This window comes from Schistocerca gregaria, chromosome 7, assembly GCF_023897955.1.
Source record: "Schistocerca gregaria isolate iqSchGreg1 chromosome 7, iqSchGreg1.2, whole genome shotgun sequence".
Taxonomy (NCBI): Eukaryota; Metazoa; Arthropoda; class Insecta; order Orthoptera; family Acrididae; genus Schistocerca; species Schistocerca gregaria.
The window spans coordinates 276,292,398-276,317,198 of record NC_064926.1 but is presented as its reverse complement, the minus strand read 5'-3'; the positions used below and the strand labels follow the sequence as shown (position 1 = coordinate 276,317,198).

Sequence of the window (24,801 nt, the reverse complement as noted above, 5' to 3'; positions counted from 1 at the left end):
CATTGTAACATAAGTGCCTAGCCTCTACGATAGTCTGAGAAGTTTATTCTTCATTTAGCCAACTTAAATATGCAGTAATATTACAGTATGCCATCTAGTAAACAATGAGCCTATGAGAGCTGGCAGCTGGAGTCTATGAATTTGGCGGTTCTAGTTCCTTCCCAGTTTTGTCTCCCGTTTTATTGTGTAGTTCAGCTGTAAAGGGGTGCCTGACATTTCAGATGTCACTTTACAATGTATGGCAAGCAAATTATAGGTATTACAGTGCGACCAAGCGTGTTCAGAGTGAGGAGCACCCTGTGGGGGAACAGTATATGAAGAAATGGACGCTGTGTATCGTGTCTGTATGTGGTAAGTGCTGCAAAAGGGATCGCCATATCCCAATGCCAAGGAGCGTAATCATTAGGCCAATTTAAAATGTTCGAATGGTGTGAACGGTCAGGTTACGTGAATGCGGTTCGTCAAAACGAAATTTCACTACTACAATGTTGCGTATCTGGAAAAATGTAAACCTAAGGGAACAGGAAGAGTTGCAGGCATGGAAGTGGATCAGATAATGTGACAACAGCTTTTTTAGTTCTGCCAGATGAGTAGGACATAGTAATAAAATAAGTAAAGCCATCATCACCCAGAAGTTTGAACACTACACTGATTCAGTAGGCATTGCATTGTCCTATTAGAGGCAGTACGCCATTACCTTCCTCCGATCATCGAACTGACTCATCCAGCTGTTTCTAAGGGGAAGCCGAACTACAATGCATCTCGCTATCTTTCGCATCAACAAACGTTGCCAGAGGTGAAAGAACTGAATACGACAGATTAAAATTTTGGGACGGACCAGGGATCGAATGCTTGACCTTTGTATTTGCAGGCTGGCACTGCAGCACTGTGCTTCCAAGTACTTCTGCTATAATATAATCGTTCCTGTTTGTTCTCTATCAGTGTTACAACCATCATCGTGAGCCGTTGAGAAAGAAGGGATGTTCTAGATGGTTCTCACTATGCAAAAAAAAAAAAAAAAAAAAAAAAAAAAAAAAAAAATAGCGCAGCCGTCGAAGGAAGGGGAGTGCCTGATCCGTAAGCGATGCTCGCGTGAACCAGTAGATTGCAAGGATATTGTACATGTTTGACATGTAACTGATATGGACATTTGATTTGCTACAGAAGTTCAATAGCCAGCTGCTATGGTACCCATCACGATACAGTTCCCCACCAAGTATAAGATTCCTTTCAGGAATTCCTTGCAGCCACTATCCTTTACATCCTTTTCTCAAGAGGTGCAGTACCTATAGCTACCTGGAAGAGCCTCCATGGACGTTGCTAAGTAATGGAAGACCTCATCTTTGAATCTGTTAGTCAGGCGCATTCTAATAGTTCAACTGAAGTTCCAGAGCCTAGAAAACTTTGACATCTGGATTGGAGATCACTTCCTTCGAAAATTTCTGAAAATGATTGTAATGAAGGAAAGCGACTAGTTCGTCAGATACAGAGCATAATCTTGGGTTGGGTATGAACCGAAAAGGAAATTTGCCGCGTTTCAAAGAAAACACATAGGCTTCCGCATTAACCGGTTTGTAGGTGTTCTGGAAAAACGAGTTATGGTCGGGCAGGAATCTGTATCTCGTTCCTCTCGATTGTAAGTTCAATATATTAAATTCCCAATCGTCTCACTCTAATCTGTTCTACAGTGTTACTATGATCCACATCTGCATAGCACGCGTTAGACGTGAAAAATTCCGACCCCAGAATGTTAGCAGTCATTTACCGAAGCCTTCGAGAATATTATCAGCTTGTTGATCGCCAGTAATTCCTAAATGACAAGAGACGACAGCAGGTTTACCCTGTGGCTTTTCCCTAGCCTCGCTGGGGCTTAATGACGTTCTAAAATGCTCTCTACAGAATGAGAATAATTAAGAATGCAACGTTTCTGCTCCTTTTTGTCTCAACTGCCAATTGTGAAGCGTATTGCCAGAAGATTCACACTCTCTGAAAGTGCCAGAAAAGAGGACACTGGTTCAGGTAAGTAGTAATGAAATCCGGGAACTCTCGTCTGGTTACGATGTCCATAAAGACTTCCGCAGCAGCTCGCATCTTTGCGACATCCGCCTTGCAGAGCTGGTGCTGCTGTACGAAGTCCGTTGTCAGCTGCTTCACTAGATGCTTAGTCACCATTATGTTCGTCTTCTCCATGCAGACCTGAAACAAGGTAGTTACAGTAAAGCATCGGTTATTCAGAACTGGGGATGAGGGTTGTTCGGATAACATGTTTAGGACATTCTAACGTTTACAAAAACACTATCAACGTTCACGTGGATACGAAACAAAAATGTTGAGAAACAGAACCATCTACACAACCTCGTTTGAATAGTTCAAACTGACCATTAAATTGTCCTACATTTCAGGAAAAAAACCCGAAAATTTTGTTTTTGCTGAAGAATTTAGACTTTTCTTTTACAGATAAATCTCGCGAACATTTTGAGGACAATTGGAGAGCAACACATTATTCTAGCCACTTCCTGCATTTATCAAGTTAGTTAAAAGTTTCTTCTCTGCTTGGTCGTTTTTCTGAAAAGTCATTTTCGCCCGGCTCTTCCTCGTTCTCGCAAGAGTCGAAATTGACAGACTGACTGACACAGGGAGAGAAAGCAGTGGTTTTAGCACACAGTTACCCACATCGAAACTGTCTCTCTGCCTGTCATTCTAATAAAGCCTCACAGGGTAAGGAGGAGAGCCTTTACTAGCTCTATTATACAATTTCTTCAAGAACTTACTGATTTCACTCCAAAGTTTCACATTGAGAGATAAAATTTGCGAGTTCATCCTCACCATATGGTCTACACTTAAGGGCTCCTTTCTCTATACCCATCGTGTGCAGATGTTTCCTGAAGTTCCTATGGCCAGTCGTTAGCCCCAAAATCAGTTTGTCTCCTGTTAAAGCTCTAGTCTACAAAGAAGCTTCTAAAACACGGTTTTAGCATCATTAGCTGGCCGTGTTTTTGTATATTCGTCCAGTATTCTGCGTTGTGCCTCCTAATCATTCCAAGAAGTTCTGATTTTTCCATCGCCTTAGTCATAGAAAGCACAGGTTCTGATCCAACAAATGGACTCTCTTCTCCTGTCCAGGGCAGCCCATTACTTCAATGCCACCTTATTGCTTCCCCCTAGCCTCACAAGGACTTCATGGCTTTCTTTTGTCTTGTTGATGAGGTGATAGAAATTTCAGAGCTGTTTGGCTGTGTGAGTGAACTTAGATGCAACGATTCTTGTGATCTAAACAGATTCTTCTCTGCATATACTTTGACAGCGAAAATCTCTTCCTGAAATATTGTAGCCAGCTCATCAAGAGAGAGCCTAGGCTGTATCTCCATATACCCACATAGATTAGACTGTTTTCGAACAGCAGTAAACAAGATTGTCTCCTGAACAGTATCGTGGTTCAGTCTTCCGCTGCTCTCTTCTTGCGGTTGTTACCCTCGAAAGTTAATTGAAGCAACTTAAAGTTATTGTATAGTCAGCGGGCATTTCCAAGCCCATTCCTATGTTTACCATACTCCTGATACTGGCATGGGTTTCTGGATATCCTAAAGGCAGTGTGTTCCTGATACTGTCTCCATTGTAATCCAGAGATGCAACAGGATTTGCCCAGCATGGCCTCCATCCCCAGTGGGTGTGCTACTAATTCCACCTGCCGTGGCTAGGCCCGCAAATCTCTGCACCATTCTAAGCACCTTAGCAGCCACATTCTGTTCTACTTTATTCCACCATGCTGTAACTCCATAAATCATACGTTTTATTACAGAGGTCGTCGACGACATTGGTGATTATTTCATTGTCCGTCAGTATCTGATAGCTAGGTTCAACAACATCACCTTCTAGCCAGTCCTCAATACATTCTTGATCGCGTTCTTCAAATATTGAAGATTAAATAATCACCCCTGTCAATTCGGATGCAAGTTGTCTGTTTCGTGGCTCTTCAAATACAGTGAGACTCGTGTCAAGCAAGTAGCTTATTGCAATCTTTCTATTGTAATGCCCTTGACTACGGATCAGGCCTCTTCGGCAATATACACAGCACCCTTCAACTTCTACAGCGCACACATGAAAACTTTGCCTTGCGGATTGGAAAGCTTTCGGTTAATTGGTATTTCGTTTCATTAGTTTTCGGATATTCGACGCTCTACAGTGGCTATATCCCTGCCGTGAACGAAAACTGTAAGCAATGGGGACAAATGATTTTGAGCTCTAAGAATTCACTACGTCAGTGAATTACGTTGCGAAGACCCCTACAAACCATCAAACTTTGTCAATTCATCTTTTCCCTATTCTCGAGTTTGCGAGGCAACTGAGCAGACGTACCAACAAAGTTTGTCAAATTGATCGGTATTTTAAAAGTGCGTACCGCATCGTGTTTTGACCCCAGTGGGAATGACTACTAATGCAGACAAAGCATTTCGTGTACAGACCTTAGCACTGTGTAGGAAGCAGGAAAGAAAACAAGACCTTGCTCCAGGGAATGGTTGAAAGACATGCATGAAAAACTGAAAGAAAATATTAGACTCCGATTCTAATTATTACGTGAACTTTTATTTATTTTTTATTGCGCTCCGCGCTTATTGATGTGGGTAGTGAATACTCGTGGGTAGTTGCCGTTACCAGAGGACTGGCTAAAATATCCAGTTTCCTTGTTATGATTCATGCATACAAATATGTAGATCGAATTTCAAAACATTTTGGGGTTTATTAGACTTCCTGCCTCAGATTTACATACTTTTAGTTGCCAGTGTTAAATCAGGAAAACTTAGAGGACACTTCAGTTTGACAGTAAACATCACAAAAAATTTAAAATGAATTCTTGTATTCAAATGTTTCAGCGAACACGTGATGCTTCTGTTTATATTTCTTGTAAAGTTACTTTATATCTAAAGGAACACACGAAATAGGATCAAAGCATATTGTTAAAAACCATTCAACAGCCAAGTTCCCATGAAACTCTCTTAATCTAAGGCTATCGGTTTCAACAGACTATGCTGTCTTCTTCGGGTCTAAAAATCTCTTAGTTGTAGAGAGTGTTCATTTTACGCTGACATTACACGCAAGATGGCCAGTGGATAAAATCAGCTCATTATAAAAAGTTTGACATTGCTAAAAAATTTAAAAATAAAGCACCTTGTGCCACAGGCTATGTCCATACGCGTTGTTCATAGTTGCTTGCAGCATCATACGAACACGGTACACTAAAACATATCTGTTTACATATTCTAGAGATCTATATATGTGATCTTGAATGTTAAATGGTTTTTAACAGTTAAAAAGATCGTCTTTCAGCTCTCTCAAAATGAGAAAATTCAAAGAAAATGTTGCATTCATAGTGAAGCATAGTGTGATGCAAATTTAAACAGACTAACATTACATCCCAGGATAGTTATTTCCCATTCATTTCATAATGTACCTGAAGGAGGAAACAATCTGTGAAAATATGATAATGTATGAAGCAACTCTTCTTCATAAAAGCTTAACATTACTACAATTTTCAGATGACGTGTAATCTGGATAGTCATCAATTTCTTCGTTTGCATCACTTGTGGACTCAAGGGATTTGCAAATCATTTTCTCCAAACGTTTCTTCTCTTCCCTGCAAATTTTAGAGATGAAATCAATATAAAAGGACGCAAAACGGACGAAACAGAACTAACGTCACTAATTCCTACGAAGCAATAGACAGTAACAAACGTTTCAAAAATTATGAATTGTTGAAATGATACCGCTACTGTGATCTATGAAACCAGCAGACATTTCAGAAGTCGTAAAAATACAGTTGACATCACTGAAAACCCTCTTAACTGGCGTGACGTAATGTTACAGCCACTGAACGCTGCCATTTGTGCAAGGACAGTAATGTTACGTCAGCCGCACGCTAAATGTTAATTTTGATCTTCGTGTGTTTATGCGCAATATCTGGCTGTGAAATACAACACATTTCCTATTTAGGTCATGTCGACTGCTCTTTTGCTTTTATGCATATAATTTTGATCACAGGTTCCACATTTGTGCAAAGCTCAAAATACAGTGAGATAAATTGTAAAAAATCTCTCTAAGCATGCACGGTGACCTAACGTCCGGCATCTTTTAAAATCGGCCGTCAATCAAAGAATCTTTCAAATACATCAAACGCTGTCTACATTTCACAAACACATCAAAAACAGCCTAGAACTGCAAATAATTTCACAAATTAGTGAAGTCTGACAGTTTGATCCGTTACAGGGACCTAAATGTATACATTCAGGCTATTGATAATCACTTCGAACATTTACTTTAAGCCTTAGTTTTCGTTATAATGCGAGTTATTTACAACAGAACACCTAAATACGGTGCCAACAGAGTTGAAGGATAACTCTTTCGAAATCCCGTAACTGTCTCCCAGTCAGACGTGCGAGTTTGAAATTTAGAGCTAAAGTGCTGACAACCTTCCTCTAATGGTGCAGAAGCATGGCGCCCTACGACGTCAACCTCGGGCTCGCCTACGCTTCAGACAGCAAGATGTCTATACATGTGGCAAAAAGAACCACAACTCAAGCGTTCATGTGAGCTTTAAGGATGCCATATTGGCATCACAACCGTGCTCAACACCACCGTGGACGGGCACACGTTGAGGTCGTCACACCCCCTGTTACATCTGACCCCTCTTTATGTCTGTGCGATGGAGGTCACAACCACGACACTCAGCGGTGAAATCTCGCTGTTTTCTTATGGACCGCCGAGGAAAATATTTAAGACACGCTGTCACTCAGAATAGACTCGAAAAGGCCTTTTTAGACCTCCGAGTTCGGCAACACCCTCGGTGGCACCTACACAACTTCGTTGAGCACGTTACAAACGTACCTTCAGAAACTGACACCTACTCAGCTTGGCGGCTGCTCTGGCGCCTGATTGCAAACCGCACCAAAGAGCTGCCGAAAGGTTTGCCTAACTTCAGGTGCTAGAGCAGGCAATAGGCTGATTTGTTGTCAATTTCTGGAGGTACATTTCGAACGTTCTCAACAAAGCTGTTTGTGTGGCTTCGAGGGTGGTGACTAATTGGGGAAGGGACCCATTGCTTTTTATTCGCGCACATTTTGATGCACTCCTGTGTGATCACGCCACAGAAGGATTCAGAAAGCATAAATGCCCTTTGATGCTTCAGATCACATCGAAGGATTTTGAACGGTACCTAGTGGTTCCAACCTGTACACGAGACCAAAACTTGCGGTCGTTCTACTCTCCAAAAGGGTGCCGCCACTTCAATGAAGATGCAAACCAACAATGTCCTTAGAGATGGTTGGTTGGTTGGTTGATTGATTGATTGATTGATTGATTGATTTAAGGGTTGGGGTGGGGGGAGGGAACAAATAGCGATGTCATCGGTGCCATGATCTAAGATAGTAGAAATTAAGGGCTTAGTTTTGTTTTAGGGCGCAAAAAACAGCTAGGGTCATACGCGCCCAAGTCAAAACTGTAGCACACGAACACAGAGGGGTTAAACGACTATATGTCAGTCCCAATTGACAGAATAGAAGCCAGTTAAAAACAGGAACGTGGAAAAAGGGCTAAAAAGGCACCATAAGGAAACAGAAGTCCAAAACTAAAAATTAAATGACCTTCGCCATATTGCTTTGGCGGATAAAAGGTAAGACACAGTCGACATCCCACACGTCATTTGCTAAAACGGCTGATAACTCTCACGGCAAATCCAACAAGAACCTAAAAGGTTAAAAAATGGAAATTCCACCAGGAAGTGGCGGACAGTTAGAACTTGAGTACAATGTGGACAAAGTGGTGGGGTAGCGCCACTTAGCAAATTATTATTCTTTCTTGGTTCTACAGCTCAAGATGAGCCTTGGCCTCTTCTACAATTTCCTTCCATTTCTCACGTTCCTTTGCCAGTACTCTACACTTTCTATAGCCCATCTTCTTAAGATCTTCGACACCACCTCCTGGCAGACGGCAATACAGCGATCATCGGAGGTAATATAGATACTCACGGGCTGAGGTAAGAGGACTGCAGCTTTCACAGCAGCGTCAGCAGCCTCGTTTCCTGGTAGACCGACATGACCAGGGACCCACAGAAAAATCACATTCGTTCCACCAAGAGTGAGCAAGTGACAGTTTTCCTGTACCCGCTGCACTAAGGGATGAGCAAGACTCCTCCATGAGATAGGATGCCGACCTCAGATGGTAGGTCAAAACGAATTGGTAATGTGGAAGCTCAAAGCGGCATTGAAGCTGCAACTTCGTTTCCTGAAGGAAAAGTACAAGGGGAAGCTGCGATGCGAGAAGCAGCTGCAAATCCTCTGTGGGACTAAATGCCTCTAATGTTCCATTGGAGTACAGTCATTAGGAGGAAGAGATGTAAGGGTGCCCACTCAGTGTCCGCTGAGGGACAGCTGGTACAGCGTCGCTACTACAGGGCACAGAAGCAGGAGGATCCCGCTCCATGGGGTCCACACAAGCATTGGCGTGTTTGTGCTGGCGGTCGGTGGTGTCCAACGCCGAAAAACGGTTGGTGGTGTGCGCACTGGCGAAACAGAGGCCGGCCAGGATAAGCGACCACGTGGCGACTCCGTCGAGCAGGATCTTCGAGTTGGTGCAGGGGAAGACCGTTTGTCTATAGCGGACTTCCTCGAGCCCTTCGGGGTAGAGGAAGACTTGGGTGGTGTTTTGCTGGAGGGGTGGAAGAAATCTTGTCGGGAGGAGTCCTGGCCTTTCCTGCCTGCCACTGTGGATCGCTCCACCCCTTTAGGCGAGAGTTTGACAGTTCGTTGCACAGCGAGACGAGGGGGATGGCGATGCTACCTTGACACTGGGTGACTTCACAACCTCAAAGCCAAATTTGAGGTCGCATGTCTGCAGCCATGTCCTTCATGGAGAGAGGGATAACAAGAACTGAACTATAAGTGCCGGACGGGAGAACACAGGGTTTACGGCTAGCCAGTAACTTATGAGCTCCTTGGTAAGGCACTCTTCAACAGCCCGCTCTTCTAGATCATGGGACAATCTCGGGAGGCGGCGGCGTGGCCACCACTGCAGTTGATACAGCAGGGAGGAGGAGGTGGACATTTGCTCTCGTGTGCATCCTTGCCACAGGTTACGCATTTGGCTGGGTGTCGACAAGACGTTCTACCGTGATTGAACCGATGACACTGGTAACAGCGCATCATATTCAGAACGTACGGATGAACTGTGATGATTTCGTAGCCTGCTTCAATCTTTGACTGCAGCACCATCCAATCAAAAGTGAGGAAAAGAGTGCAGGTGGGCACCAAGGAGAAATCGACGTTTTTAATTACACGATGAACGGCAATGATACCCTGGTCAGAGATGTACGATTGTATTCCGGTCTTGGTCAGACCGTCAAGCAGCCTGGCGTAAATTACACCACGGGAAGAATTCTAAGTTCTATGTACCTCGACACGAACAGGATAGCTTTGGAGAGGCGAGGCAGCAAGTAGTAGTTGTCCTTGAGCATCAGAAGCCATCTCCAAAAGCAAGTTGCCATTCCATAACCAAGAGCAGGATTTCACGGGGCCAGCAATTGCATCAACACCTTTCTGAATAATAAACGGATTGACCGTGGCGAAGGACTGACCATCTTCAGTGCGTGATACCACAAGGAACCGCGGTGCTGCAGGAAGAGTCTTCGAATCAGTAGCCTCACTATGTTTACGTTTTGTCGGTGTCGATGGAGAGGATGATTGACTCATTGTAAGGAAATCCCCAATGGCGTGCTCCTTCCAACTGGTGGCCCTCTACACAAGTGGGCGCGCCCACCTCAGATGTTTATTCGCACCTCAGGTCACATCTCGGTACCACCTGATGGAGGGACCAATGGGCAATCTAAGAAGGTTACAGCTCAGGCACTCATCCCTCCCTGGGCCTGGCCTGTACCAGAGGGTACGTGCAAACCCTACCTGTCGACTTGAGGCTGGGAATTACGCGTTACCCATTCACCTCTTAGGAGTCAGACGCGTGGGCCGGCATTCAGTAGTGCACAGGGAGGAAGAAGAACCACGAACGCTGAAATGGGGGAACGATAGGAGAAGGGAAACAAAGAAAAATGTAGCGAAAAACAAAGGTAAGACTGTTCTGACATCAGAGAGAGAATGCAGAACATCCTAAAAACATCCCAGACACGCTCCTTAAAGGACGGGAAAAATAATAGCAACAGGATAGACATGTAGCATGGAAGGGAAAAATGGTACGAAGGCTCGAATCCCGTGGTAGCCAAGCAAGAACCCACCAAAGAGTGGTGAGCTCCCTGGGGGGAGAAATGAAGGGAGGAACAACACAAATAGCACAGTCCATCAAGAGGAAGGGGTGACTCGCAAACAAAGAGGGAAAAGGGACGTCGAGACAGCAGGAAGAGTAAAGAACGGGAGTGGAATAGGAGGAAATGGGGAGAGCAGGAGCGCCCCAGAAACGCTACACGATGGGACACCAACACCGCCATCGAAGTGTTCCGACACGCACACGATACTAGTATCATGATACAAAGGGAACAACACCAGGGAAAGACAACAAAAGAAAAGGGGAAACAAAACTGCCCAAGAGACCAAACAGTGGAGAGAAAAAAGGCGAGGAGAATCTGATTGGTGTTGACTGTACGTCAAAGGCTTCATAACCAACTCCAATCCTGAAAGACTAAAGTCCAGAGGAGAATTCAAGGTCTTAAAACAGAGGACAAACATTTGTGTAGAAAACCAAGGACAGATGTAACCATGTGAGGGTCGTTCACTAACACCTGAGACAAGGAAGGTGGGATGACCTATTCAGTGTGAAGGGCCAAAAGGTAGGAGCAGTCTATCAAACTATGAATCACTTTAAGGGGAGCCTTGCAACTACAAAGGGGAGGAGGGTGGCACATTGTCGAGTAAAAACCCGTGGGTCAACCTTGTGTAGATTTCCACAGAGAGGCAGAGGGAAGAACGGCATATGGTGGGAGTCTCCTTGATGGCGCCAAGCGTATTAGACAGGGTAAGGGAGGTAACCTCCGAAGAGTCAGTACACAATTGAAACTGAGCAAAAATGGTTTTGATGTAAAGCCACAAAACGGACCGAGAGGGGTCACAGTGTATAGGGGATATAGGGTCACCCCCTCTTCCTCTCCCCCCCCCCCCCCGCACCCCTCTCTAGCGAGACCCCCCGCCCCCTCTCTAGCCAGATGACCAGGAACCCAAAGGAAATAGATTGAACAAGCAGCAAGATACACGAGAAGGTCGTGGGTGGCAGAGACCAAGGGATGGTGGAGAAACAAGTGATAGCCTGAATAACTGGGTCAATACATAAAAAACTCGAGGGCGGGAGGGGAGAGGGAAGGACTGTTTGATAAAACAGAGGGCCTGAAGTGAGAGATGGCCATCAATTCTACAGCAAACACTCCCCACATGGCTGGCAAGAGATGGTGTTTCATGCCAACAGAATGGCTGAAGGCCGAATCAAGAGGAGGGGAGTGGCTGGGGAAAAACGTGGGGACGAGGACAAGGAGGGGAGACTGACATGATGGAGAGAACAGAGATAGAGCCCAATTGTTAGATGCATTCAAGTGCATACAGCGGGGTGGTTTTGGCCTGAAGCTGCGAAAAGTATATAATAGGAGAGGTGAGTAGGGGAAGAGCGGATAGTGTGTGGACAAGTATCTGGGTCTGTGGAGTAGAAAGGGGAATGGTGACAACATCAACCAGAAGACTATTGACAGGGCTCGTGTGAAAGGTTCCACTGGATAAATGGATACCACGATGGTGAACCGGTTCAGGAGGAGCAGTATGGAAGCAACAGCTGGTTCATAAACTTGACAACCATAGTTCAGACGAGATGGAACTAATTCTCAGTGAAGGTGGAGAAGGGCCGAATGATCTATGCCTCATGAGGTGTTTACGAGGAAGCTAAGAACATTCAATTTACGAAAACGACCAACCTTCAGATGACTGATAAGGTGCAACCAAGGAAGCTTGTTAAAAATAAGACCCAAGAAACTGAACTGGGAGACCACAGTCAGGTGTTGGGCGTCGAGGTAGAGCTTCAGATCTGGAGCCGTAGCACAGCGGCAGAAATACAGCACCCTCGACTTAATGTGGATAACTGAAAACTGGGCAGGAGTGTCCATGTGGAAGAGGGCCAGATGCTGGAGCTATCGTTCTGCAGAGGCCACCGAGTGGGAGCTTGTCCAGATGCGGAAATCTTCCACATACAGAGCAGGTGTGACCAACAGACAGACAGAGCCGCAAGTCCATTAACAGTGATGAGAAAAAGAAGGGCACTTAAGATGAAACCTTGTTGAATGCCATTCTCTCGGGTCCATAGATAACTGAGAGGGACATCTCTCTACTTCTCAGATCGCCAGCAGTTTCTGTTTCATTTCTACAGTTCGTGGCCAGTATCAGTCATCGACCAGTTCCAATTGCCTCCGTTACAGCCAGCCGTTATAAACTAGTTATCGTCTAACAGTAACCACCGAGTATCGAAGTGTTGTACACATTTAAGCCTGAACTAAAGAACTCAAGCTGCAGCAGTTTAGACTACACTATACATTGCATCCAGGCGTAATGGCCTTTATTCACGGAGATGACAGGAACGATGTGTTTGAAGCAAATAGTCTGGTAAACATGGACTATAAAATGTTTAGCCTAAAAGCTACGAGCACTACATCTTCGCTGCAGTTAAACATCTCTTCTAGTGAATAAGTGCTCATAGCTCTTAAGATACGCACTTTAGAGCCCATAATTTTTTCCTTCGATCGATCGATCGTTCGTAACATATCCCTGAATAGTGACCATTCCTTCTGGAACATCCTCAGATTAGTTAGTTCTCTTTAACTGTGTTAGATCAGACTAGTGTGCAGAGGATTCCACAAGAGGAGGCAAGAGGGGCCAGTGACGCCCTTTGGAACGCGGGTACACACTTTTTATTATTTACAGAATACTCTCGAATTTTTTGCAATGATTGTCTGCAACGATACTGATCTATGCGACGGGAATATTGTTACTCCAGTAATGACTATTTTCTTGGTCTTGACGCCTTTAACGAGAAATTATGATTCCTTGGTGGGGTTGCACGTCTTTACAGAACAGTACTGGAACATTCTCCCTCAATCTTTCTGTCTCTTCCTCTTGCAGTTCTATCCGAGATGCAGGGAGGGACCGATGCAAAACCCTGACGTACGGATTTCCAGCACTATACAAACATGGATGCGGTATACACATCCCCTACTTCGTCAAGAACGCCCCGAGCTCTTGCTGCAGAACAGCATAGCAACAGTACGATGCTTCAGATTTTATGTGAAAACTACTTCAGCTTTTAAAACCAAACAAACGCTAATATTTTACAATTTTGTTCACGTCTACATAATTACTGTGTAACAGTGGCCCTGGCGATAAACATTTCTGCCAAAGAGATCAGTTTGTTGACATCATCAACGTATAATGTTGTAGGCGTTCTTTAAGCGTTGGAAGCAGAAAAAGATTGGACGGTAGCATGTCTGGACTCTGTGGAAGATGATTGTGACCGTTAACCCATGGTTTAGAATTGTTGCCAATGTCGCAGTGTGTTCTAGCATAGTCATTCTGACGGGAGGGTTACGTTACACATGGCCAAGTCACATGCTACAATTCGGAGTCCTCTAGCGGCAGAGCGCTGCAAATATGTATACATGAAGAACTGAAGATGTATAACGTTAATAATATTTGTTATATTTAAGAATCTTGAAGAGCTTTCACATGAAACATTTGGAGGCATTTTTCAGTACTCTCTCTTCGTTTGTAGTTTATTTATGGACTAAGAAGACCTGTGACGGCTTGTCAATTCTACTTTCAGTTTTAAACGGCAGAATTATTCCACTAGACTCGGAAGAACAACCGTTTGTAAATCGGCAGAATTATTGCACTAGACTCTGAAGAACAACCGTTTGTAAATCGGTTAGTTCAAGTGCTTCAGTCAAAACAGAGAATCACATTTTATGCGCTAGAAGGGAGGAAGAAAAAAGTGAAATTTCAACGTGGAAAAAATGTCGTCTCCAGGAACTGTAGCCTTTGCAACTTTGTGGTGTAATATAGCACCGAACACAGTCCTAGGGTCACGAAGTAAGCTGTCGATTTGGTATGGCTGCAGGATAACTTTAAACTGAAGAGACGAGGATTGATTTCATTCAGTCCAGGGCTATTAAATATCGGTTCTACTGTTAATATAAGGATCACTTTCATTTAGTCGTTTACAGGCCCTAGATTACATTATGTGGCAAAGCTAAAACAGTTTTAAAAATATACTTTGTTAAATTTTAGCTACACTAGTCATCGAAAAACAGGAAGTATGAAAGTGATGAAATAAATCCATTACCTAGAATCAAATGAGTTTCGCGAAAAAGAAGTAGTGTATCTGACACTAAATCTAATAAGCATTTTCTTCAAAGTGTAAAGCCTGTTCTTCCATTTCGAGGAATAATGATGCTGGTTAATTTTGTTGATATCCTGAATTTTTTCAATCTTTCTGACTGTTAGATTTTGAATTTTCAGTTTCATAGCACATTAACTTTTGTATAACTTTTCATCAATCATTGGCTATGCTGGATTTAACTGTATCAGGGTGAAATCTTAGATCACTAATCAAAAAGTGCCTTTGAAATTCATAATATGAAAAGATATACTTTACATAAGAAATTGAATTTTCTTACTATTTAGATAAACTAATGTACGTTAAACAATAAATGGATAAATACAAACACCTGAGGCACAATTTTTTGTAATTCTTGAGAAATTTAGTTAATGGACACTTTTGTAAACTCACCGATTCTGTTACATAGAAAATAGCAAAATTTCCCCCTCCCCTCTATTGGAAATATTTCTATGTACACCCGTACTGCTGTATATGACTTCAGCTACAGTGCTACACATCTTCCATCAGTCAGAGCTGAGAATATAAGTGCATACTATTTTAAGAAAGGCTTAGAAGTTGTTTCAGTTTGTTTTGCCCATATTACTCGTGTAACAGAGACACGCTCAGCGACCACATCAGTAACTAGCATGCAAACACCTTTCTACAGTAACTATTCTGTGTATGGGGTTCTTTCCTTCTACTGTACATGCTTGATGCACACTTTTTTTGTGAATACAAACTTAGAATCGTTGAGAAAGGCATATGGCAGAGTAGTAGTCTATCTACGTTATCCACTCTGTACAGAGAACAAGCAAAGTAAACTACGGAGGAATATGGAAGAGCGATTGAAGTTCAGGGAGATGAAATAAAAACTGTATGGTTTGCCTGACAATATAATTCTGACAGCAACTGGAAAGAGCTTGGAAAACCAGTTTAATAGAATGGGTAGTGAACTTCAAGTAAAACATGAATAATAGAATACAGTTCAATTACCTCTGGTTATGCTGAAAGTATTAGAGATCAAATATGAACCTGAATTGTTTTTGTAAATTTTACTGAATGAACCAAAACAAAAATATACTCACCTAATCTTTCTACATTCTCCTGATTTTGTTACCACTTTTTTTCCATCGAACAGGCAACCTTCTGAAAGGGGACGTGTGCACGACCACTTGCACGCGAACTCTTCTACCGCTGTATCGTCATCAAACGTGTCCTCCAAGCTCTGCTTTCAGCGCTCCAAACATGTAATACAGGGTGATCAATCTGGATTCTAGGGAGGATATTTTGGAGTTGCTCTGTGAATTTCCTCCAGTAGTTTCCTCGTTAAAGTAGCAGAGTGTGGCCATGCATCATCAGCCCTAAGGGCTCGGGTTCGATTCCCGGCTGGGTCGGAGATTTTCTCCGCTCAGGGACTGGGTGTTGTGTTGTCCTAATCATCATCATCCCCATCGACGCGCAAGTCGCCGAAGTGGCGTCAAATCGAAAGATTTGCACCAGGCGAGCGGTCTACCCGCCGGGAGGCCCTCGTCACACGCCATCATCATGTCCACCGTGTCGTCATCGTCGTCGTCGACGACGATGATGGTCTGAGCGCTGCCCTAACCTATTCTTACCGCAAAAGCAATTTCCGAAAGGTTTATGCGCTCATTTTCTCGTGGGATGCGTATCTGTGGTGGTCTTTTGGGGGACGTTTTCCACAGCTACCGGTCCTGCCACAAATGTTCCTACCATCCATACATTTGTGTCTTCGAAAAGGCTGTTCTCTACGCTATGCAAGAAACCACCTCAATTTCCGAGGATTTGGCTGTTCCTTCCGCCAGAAACTTCGCAACAGACTTGTTTACGTCTTATTGGCTCATGATGGCCTGACGCGAGCGTTGGCGTTCAACTAACTAACTGCAGCAGAACAGTGCTATCTCAGACATCCCCACTAACACCCTGTAGAGCTCACGCCAGTTGCAGTTCACTATCACAGCCGCCAAATTTAAATTCCAGTTCATATTAGATACATCCTCGTAGATTAATAAATGAAAAAGTAGTAGACGAGTTTTGTTAACAGGGCAACAAAACAGATGACTGCAGAAGTGAAAAAAAGGATATGAAAACTAAACGAAACTACGTGAGAAGACTTTCTGAAAGTAGAAATACCCTTCAGTCTTAAAAGTTTCGAGTCTGTATTAATAAAAAATGCGGAAAAGTTACGATGAGGGTTTTAATGATACAGGCGCTCTATCTTGTCTCCCTGCACTTGATTACAAGGCACATAACGTTCGTACGACCATGAAAAATGTGATGGTCTACACTGTTCAACTCGCGCGTAACATTGACCTGGATGTCCGTTAATTGTCAACCGGTCGACCCTTCAAGTGAATTTCTGCACTCTGTCGTTTTGTGGTAGGTTTTAATTGATAACACCAAGTCTCGACACTCTTGGCTTTTTTTGGAGAAGAATTGTCTAATTTTTCCATTTAAAACAAATACCAGCAGGTGGTTCCAAGGTGTGAGACACTTTGTACACGATTTACTATACATCAGATCATTCTGGTGAGCGTCTTTAATCGTTATTTGGAACTGTCGCTCCATTGGGATTTGTGACAATACTGACTACGTCGCACGTCCACTACTGTATTCACTATTGAACACTGCTTACTTTATTACATTTATACGCAAGCCACCCAACGGTGTGTGGTGGAGGGCACTTTACGTGCCACTGTCATTACCTCCCTTTCCTGTTCCAGTCGCTTATGGTTCGCGGGAAGAACGACTGCCGGAAAGCCTCTATGCGCGCTCGAATCTCTAATTTTACATTCGTGATCTCCTCGGGAGGTGCTAGTAGGGAGAAGCAATATATTAGATACCTCATCCAGAAACGCACCCTCTCGAAACCTGGACAGCAAGCTACACCGCGATGAAGAGCGCATCTCTTGTAGAGTCTGCCACTTGAGTTTGCTAAACATATCCGTAACGCTATCACGCCTTCCAAATAACCCTGTGACGAAACGCGCCGCTCTTCTTTGGATCTTCTCTATCTCCTCTGTCAACCCGACTTGGTATGGATCCCACACTGATGAGCAATACTCAAGTATAGGTTGAACGAGTGTTTTGTAAGCCACCTTTGTTTATGGACTACATTTTCTAAGGACTCTCCCAATGAATCTCAACCTGGCACCCGCCTTAGCAACAATTTTGTATGATCATTCCACTTCAAACCGTTCCGAGCGAGGTGGCGCAGTGGTAGCACACTGGACTCGCATTCGGGAGGACGACGGTTCAATCCCGCGTCCGGCCATCCTGATTTAGGTTTTCCGTGATTTCCCTAAATCGCTCCAGGCAAATGCTGGGATGGTTCCTTTGAAAGGGAACGGCTGACTTCCTTCCCCATCCTTTCCTAATCCGATGATACCGATGAGACCGATGACCTCGCTGTTTGGTCTCTTCCCCCAACCAACCAACCAACCAACCGTTCCGTACGCATACTCCCAGATATTTTACAGAAGTGTGTTCTGCTATCATATAATCATACAATAAAGGATCCTTCTTTCTATGTATTCGCAACACATTACATTTGTCTAAGTTAAGGGTCAAGTTGCCACTCCCTGCACCAAGTGCCTATCCGCTGCAGATCTTTCTGCATTTTGCTGCAGTTTTCTAATGAAGCCGCATGGAACTTCCGACACTATCTACTAATATATAGTGAAAATCAATAGTGCCATAACACTCCCCTGTGACGCGACAGAGGTTACTTGTTGAATGCACATCTGTTATTAGTACAAACTCCACCGTACTTATCCTGGTGACGTTGCTTGTACACTAGTAGTAAAATCAGCCTCTGAAATTTTTGGACGAGCGGGCTATGTTACTACTTGACTACTTGTTATTTGGTTGGATGTATTTTCTGAAACTATTTTTATTGACTTACATGACAGACTTACTTGAAAGTGAAGTATGAACACTAATTAACATAGACAAGATAGTAGATTTTTAAACGTGATTCAACAGAAGAGTACTGAACAGGAGATTGATGGGTCGCATAACTGATGGCGAGTTACTGAATGGACTTGAGAAAAATCTACGGTACAATTCTAATGAAAGTGGAAGTGGTTGGATAGGCAACATCCTGAGGCACCGAGAAATAATTTGGTGCTGTAGGGAAGTCACAACATTAGATGAAGATCAAGACTCTCACTCTGAGCTGGTTCAAGCAATTGTGTGTTACAGTAGTTACGCGGAGATAAAGATATTTGCACAAGACAGACAAGCAAGTCTGTGTCAAGTTTTCGAATTAAATACCACAACACCAACTACAGGTGAAACTTCTAACAAAGAAAATGTTAGAACAGTTTTTTGTTTCTACAGTAAAAAGGTACAGTGAGGAGACTTACCTGATGTCGTATCCACTGCCAGACTTGTGACCTAGAGATTTCTGCGGTGGCAGAGTCCTCGACGCAGCCCCTGTAGAAGAAGTGGCCTCGGCCTTTGAACCAGTGGAAGACGAAGAGCACGGCGACGGCGATGTTGTGGCGCAGGCCCTCCTCTGTCACCCCTCCGGCTGGCATCTGCAGCAGGTCCTCGCGAGACACCACCAGCACATGGTGGATCACCGACAATTGGTTGACGTCGGCAGCGGCGCGCTCCCACAGCTGCCAACATAATGCTAGACTGACAACGTCGCTACCACGATACTAATGTGACTTCAGATTCACATCTAGACTGCCATATTTGTCAAATGCTCTACAATCCGCTATGAATGTTTCCTGTAACATAAGTACGTCTAGTCATGGACCAGTTGGATAAAGTAAACCTCAATATTTCTTTCGAGCCTCTGTAGTACATCATGAAACAAGTTACAGATATTTCGTACGTAAGAGAAGATACACTGAGATGACAAAAGTTATCGGATAGTGGTAAGCACATATACAGATGGCGGTAATAACGCGTACACAAGGTCGAAAAGGGCAGTGCACTGGCGCTGCTGTCATTTGTACTCAGTTTATTTATCTCAAAAGTTTTTCAACATGATCGTGGCCGCATGAAGGGAATTAATATACTTTGAACGCGGAATGGTAGTTGGAGCTAGACGCATGTGACATTCCATTTGGGAAATCGTAAGGGAATGAAATGTCCCGAGATCCACAGTGTCAAGAGTGAGCCAGAAATACCAAATTTCAGGCATTGAATCTCACTACGGACAACTCAGTGGCCGACGGCCTTCACTTAACGACAGAGCAGCGGCCTTGCGTAGAGTTGTCATTGCTGGGAGAAACAACACTGGGTGAATTAACCGCAGAAGTCAATGTGGGATGTATGACGAACGTATCCGTTCGCACAGAGCTGCGAAAGTAGGAGTTAATGGGCTATGGAAGTAGACGACCAACGTAAATGCATTTGCTAAGAGGACGACATCGCCTACAGCGCCTCTCCTTGGCTTGTGACCATATCGGTTGGATCCTAGACGACTGGAAAACCGTGACTTGGTCAGATAAGCCCAGATTTCAGTTATAAGATCTGATGGTATGATTCCATTGTGGCGCAGACCTGATAAGCCATGGACCAAAGTTGTCAAAAAAGCACTGTAGAAGCCGGTGGCGAGTTTAATACTGTGGGCTGTGTTTACATTAAATGGACTGTGCCCTCTAGCCCAACTCAACCGATCACTGACTGGGAATTGTTATGTTGGGCTACACTGAGATCAGTGATCTCTATACAACCTGGATGTAGAAGTCTGGTCTGTGAGTGTAGAACTGCAGTGTGTCTGCAGATTCATGTGTTTTGAATGGTCCGCGATGTTTTAGTTTGGAAAAAGAATCTCCATTGATCTGTACACGGCAAAGGATAGCAGACTGGTTTCTTGTTCAGAGCTGTATGTCAACGTGCGATGTAATAGGCTAATTTGGGAGTGGGATCGAGAAGTATTTTCTTTTCGTATTCTAGTGACGTTTCTCAGCAGACATGTATAGTTTGGCAAGAAACGAAATATGAGCATCTATCGCTGGAACGATCAGATAGCTGAAGTTCAACATCCAATAGTGTAGAGAACATTTACTGAGACTATTAGCAACCATTAGTGGGCTTCAACTGGAAATTGTTATGTTGGGGTACACAGATCATTTTGAACCATTAGTGGGCTTCAACTTTCCAAAATGATGGAATTTTTATGGAGGACAACGCGCCATGTCGTCAGGCCTCAACAGTTGGCGACTGGTTTGAAGAACATTCTGGACAATTCGGACCAATGATTTGGCCCCTCAGATAGCCGACATGAAACCCATCTAACATTTGTGAGACAATCTGAAGTCAGTTTGTGCAAAACTTCCTGCACTGGCAACACTTTCACAATCAGGGACGGCCACAGACGCGACATAGCTCACTATTTCTACAGCGGACTTCCAGCTACTTTAGTCCACGCCACATCAAGTTGTTGCTCACCCCAGCAAAAGGCTCCCACACGATATTGGGAGTAATCCCACGACTTTTCACCTCAGTGTATAATCAGTGCAGCAGCAATCTTGTGCATTATCCGATCAGGGATTTACTGTTTTTCATTGTTCGATACCCGACGTGTTGTTCAAAATTGATGTGACAGTGACAATAAAACGCGTACTTCATACTGGTTGAGAAACTTACGTGTTTTCGGTTTTCTGAGTTTTATAAAATTAATGAAAAAGTCTAGATCGCAATGGTTATTTTATTTAGAATGACCGGTTTCGGTCTACTATTAGGCCATCTACAGAATAGCACAGTAAAGGGTAGAAATCGTGCTAGGTACATAAAGAAGTCAGTGACACGAAGTAATTTATGCTTACTAAAATCAGAGTCTGTACCTATGAGTTGAAGTTGACGTGCAGAAGAGTCAGCAGACCTCTTTCGCTGAAACTGCTGCTGTTGGCGGCTGAGGTCTGCTGACTCTTCTTCACATCAACTTCAACTCATAGGGACAGACTCCGAGTTTAATAAGCATAAATCACTACGTCACTGACTTCTTGATGTACCTATCACGATTTCTATCCTTTATAGTGCTATTATGTAGATGGCCTAAGAGTAGACCGAAACCGGTCTTTTTAAATAACCATTACGACCTAGACTATTTTTCACTTGCTTTATATAGCTTACAATATCGCTGTTCTCCCAAAATATTACCAAAAATTGAGTTTTATTTTAAGCATCCGTATATCTTTAATTGATTTTGGTAATTATTAGCGATCCATGATCAGTCTTGACAGAATCTATATTTGGAGACGAATTTTTATACTAACGTTCATAATTTCGAGTTGTCATTCAATTATGCAATACAGTATTCAGTATTCAAGTATACAACACAGTTCTGATTACCAATGAACGAAAGACTAATTATTAAACTCCCAGTTTACTTCAGTTACTGCAAACATATTATGGGTAATTATTTATTGGTTTATAGAAAAGGAATGATTACGATTGATTAAAAAATTTCACTGAGAAATGTTTGGTAGCTGTTAATAGGCAAATTAGACCGGCCACTTAATTGGACGACTGTTACGTAAATTACTTCAAATGGGGGTATACACCAGCTGTATAAGCAACCTTAATATCATCTGAGTGAAAGTGTAGGCTATGCTTCTCTTTCTAGAATTTTTGGATAAATGGTCTTTTGAGACTTTCCAAATCTGTAACATGGTTTATTGCGAAGGTCAGTCGTTCCAGCGAATTAATCCGGTATATGGAAACTGTAATAATGTGCAATATGGGGTGAACTCAACCGAGCAACAAACGTGTGTAACGACTGAAATATGTTTCTCGTTTCATACTAGCTGTATACAGCACGCCGTTTCCAAGACGCATTGCCCTTTATGGCCTCCGGTTGACTAGCATTCGAGAAGGCGGACTGACGGCCTGACACGAAGCTGTGACTAGAGTGATGATCGTGCATGAAGGCATACATAGTGCTAGGGCGTTTTGTAAATAGTACTGATTTTAATTATGCTTTACTTTAGTCTTGCGTGATTTCTGTTCGAAATGCTCGTGAATCAGTCTTACACATTTCGTAAAGAAAATTCTAGTGATAATGTCTTGGCATCCCTAAAATAATATTTTAATACTCACTGCTAACAGCCAACTATTAATTTAAGCGCTGTCAACGGACTTTCGACCGTGTGATATCTCCTGTGCAAGAGACAGGCATAGCAGACGCATAATGAAAAAAAAATTCGCAACGTGTGTGTCATGTGTACATGTACACCTGTAACATCCCAATTTAAAATTTCTGCCTTTTGCACACATCATTACACTACTAACAGTGTTGGAGATGTGTGTCTTACATTTCTAGGTAGGTAATGAGGGACTAACCTACCTTCGTAACTGGGACCTCAAGCACGTTGGTGCAGGTATAATTGACTTCAGTTTCAGCACAACTGCAATGATAAAAAGTATGCGAATAATCGTATGTAATGCGAAGTGACGACTAGGTATAACGAGGCGGTCCAACTAGTATAAAAGGAGACGGGGAATGTTGTCAGTAGAGAAGCAATAAAAGCAAAATAGGTGTGCCAGGATAGGTTAGTGACTTCAAATGCTGACTGGTCACTGGCTGTCACTTCAGTAACAAATTCATCAGGGACGCTTGAACCCTTCTAAAGCTGCCAAAGTCTACCATTTATAGTTTGTTAAGCGAAGGAGGAACCACAGGTAAACAAAGACCAGGCAGACCATGTACTGACAGAGGGGCTTCGAACATTGCCGCCGAGGGTAGCTGTGAAATATCGCATGAAATCAGCGGAAGGAACCACTCTCGAGTTCCAAAATGCTAACAGTAGTAGAGTTAGAACAATGACTGTGCTTATGGAGTTAAAAAGAATGGGATTTAATGGTCGAGCAACTCCTCGCAGACCAGAAATTTCTGTAGTCAGTGATAAGCCGCGCTTTAGGTGACCCCATCATTTCAGTTAGTGAAGCACTATGTTTTGATGAAGGATCAGCGATTCCTAATTCTAGTCCTTTGCATTTTAGAATGGACATTCATCAATGTTGGTTTTTATCAACTGAAGGCTAGAAACTATGTCTAGCCACACCAGCTGTTATGAACGTCTTAATTTGTAAGATCTTTACAGATAAACAGCAGAAGATGCAATTTGGAAGTTGCGAAACCGTTTGTGTGAATAATCAACTTAAATACAGCTGCAGCAGATTGCTGGTCTTTTCATTCAGTTTTTATACACTGTATGAACAGGTCAATCAACTATGTACAACAGAGCCGGTGTGGGACGGTCATGTGACGCTCCACCACTGGCTTAAGTCACGAAAATGACCTGGTGTGTACGTGTCAGGCGGCTGCATGGAAACATCGCAGTGAGCGGGATCACATGGAGACGTGACAATGACAGAAAGAAGCTATCGTGGCTGGACGTGCCCACGACCGAATCCTGAAGCAATTTAACCGATTTTTCGGTGTATTAACACGTGATGTCCAACGTCTCTACAGAGAATTGTGAATGACTCAATCGTGTAGCATTGCGTAAGAAAAGTGGTCAGATTCTAAATGGCAGGAACTGGTGACCAGCTTCGCGCCTCGTCAATGACTGCCGGTTTCAAACTCTACGGCAATTAGCTTGGAGATTAAGAAGCCGCTTCAGCTGTATTTAGTTGTTAACACGAGGGAGCGGTGTAAAAAAAAATAGGTCTGAAAAGTCCGCCCACAGAATTGCAGTATGGGTGGGAGGGGTCGTTGGCCTCCGATTCCTGTTTGAGCTAGGAACATAGGGAAAACGTTTTTGGTTTAGCACGGATCAGCGACCATTTTTATTACCTTTACAACTTCTGTCTTACTTTATGTTAAGTACGTCAAGCAAGGTTTCAACGAAAAGTCGGAGCCGGCGCCCAGGCAAATTTTGCGAGGGATCAGTTTCTTTTTTGTAAAAAGAACTTAATTGGACTTAATTTAATGCTCAATGTATGTCGTTTGGATTTTACGTCCAAAAATATGATAAAACACTTTTCTAGGGCATTTTCGAAGCGCGGCGTTTCCCAAATTTCTAAACTTGTACAAATTTTCATCAAGTTAAAACGATTTTATTTATCCATTAATCTTTATCCGTTGTCGAGATAAGATGGTTTAAAGTCGAGCTAAATGTGACAAAATTCGTTCTTAAGTGAATTGAGTAAGGGGAATCTGCTTACAGTGAATCAAAAAAAGCATTTTACGATGAAATTTTAAACTTTCAAAAATATAACTTCATTTGGATTTTACTCGCAAAAACTTTTCGTGTAGCTTTACGTACCACTTCTGTGTTTCAGACTTGGGCAAATTGAATCAAATTTGGAAGAAGGTAGACAAATACAAGTAACTAAAAGTCGTTCTGGTCTGTGAAAGCTTAATTCGTTGCCACCATATAAGAATATAGTCAGAAAGCCAAATCCTATACCGGATGAGTT

At 43.1% G+C, this 24,801-nt stretch overlaps 1 protein-coding gene across 1 annotated transcript in view; it reads right to left on the bottom strand.

Moving 5' to 3' along the window:
- Positions 1-1,008: 1,008 nt before the first annotated feature.
- The window catches only part of LOC126281565 (malate synthase-like), a 112,170-nt gene continuing 88,377 nt past the window's right edge, over positions 1,009-24,801 (bottom strand). The window contains exons 9-10 of the mRNA XM_049980638.1: positions 18,783-19,040; positions 1,009-2,196 (exon numbers count right to left, since the gene is read on the bottom strand). Coding sequence (XP_049836595.1) covers positions 1,978-2,196; positions 18,783-19,040 — 477 coding nt within the window. The 3' untranslated portion in view covers positions 1,009-1,977. The remainder of the gene's footprint in view (positions 2,197-18,782; positions 19,041-24,801) is intronic.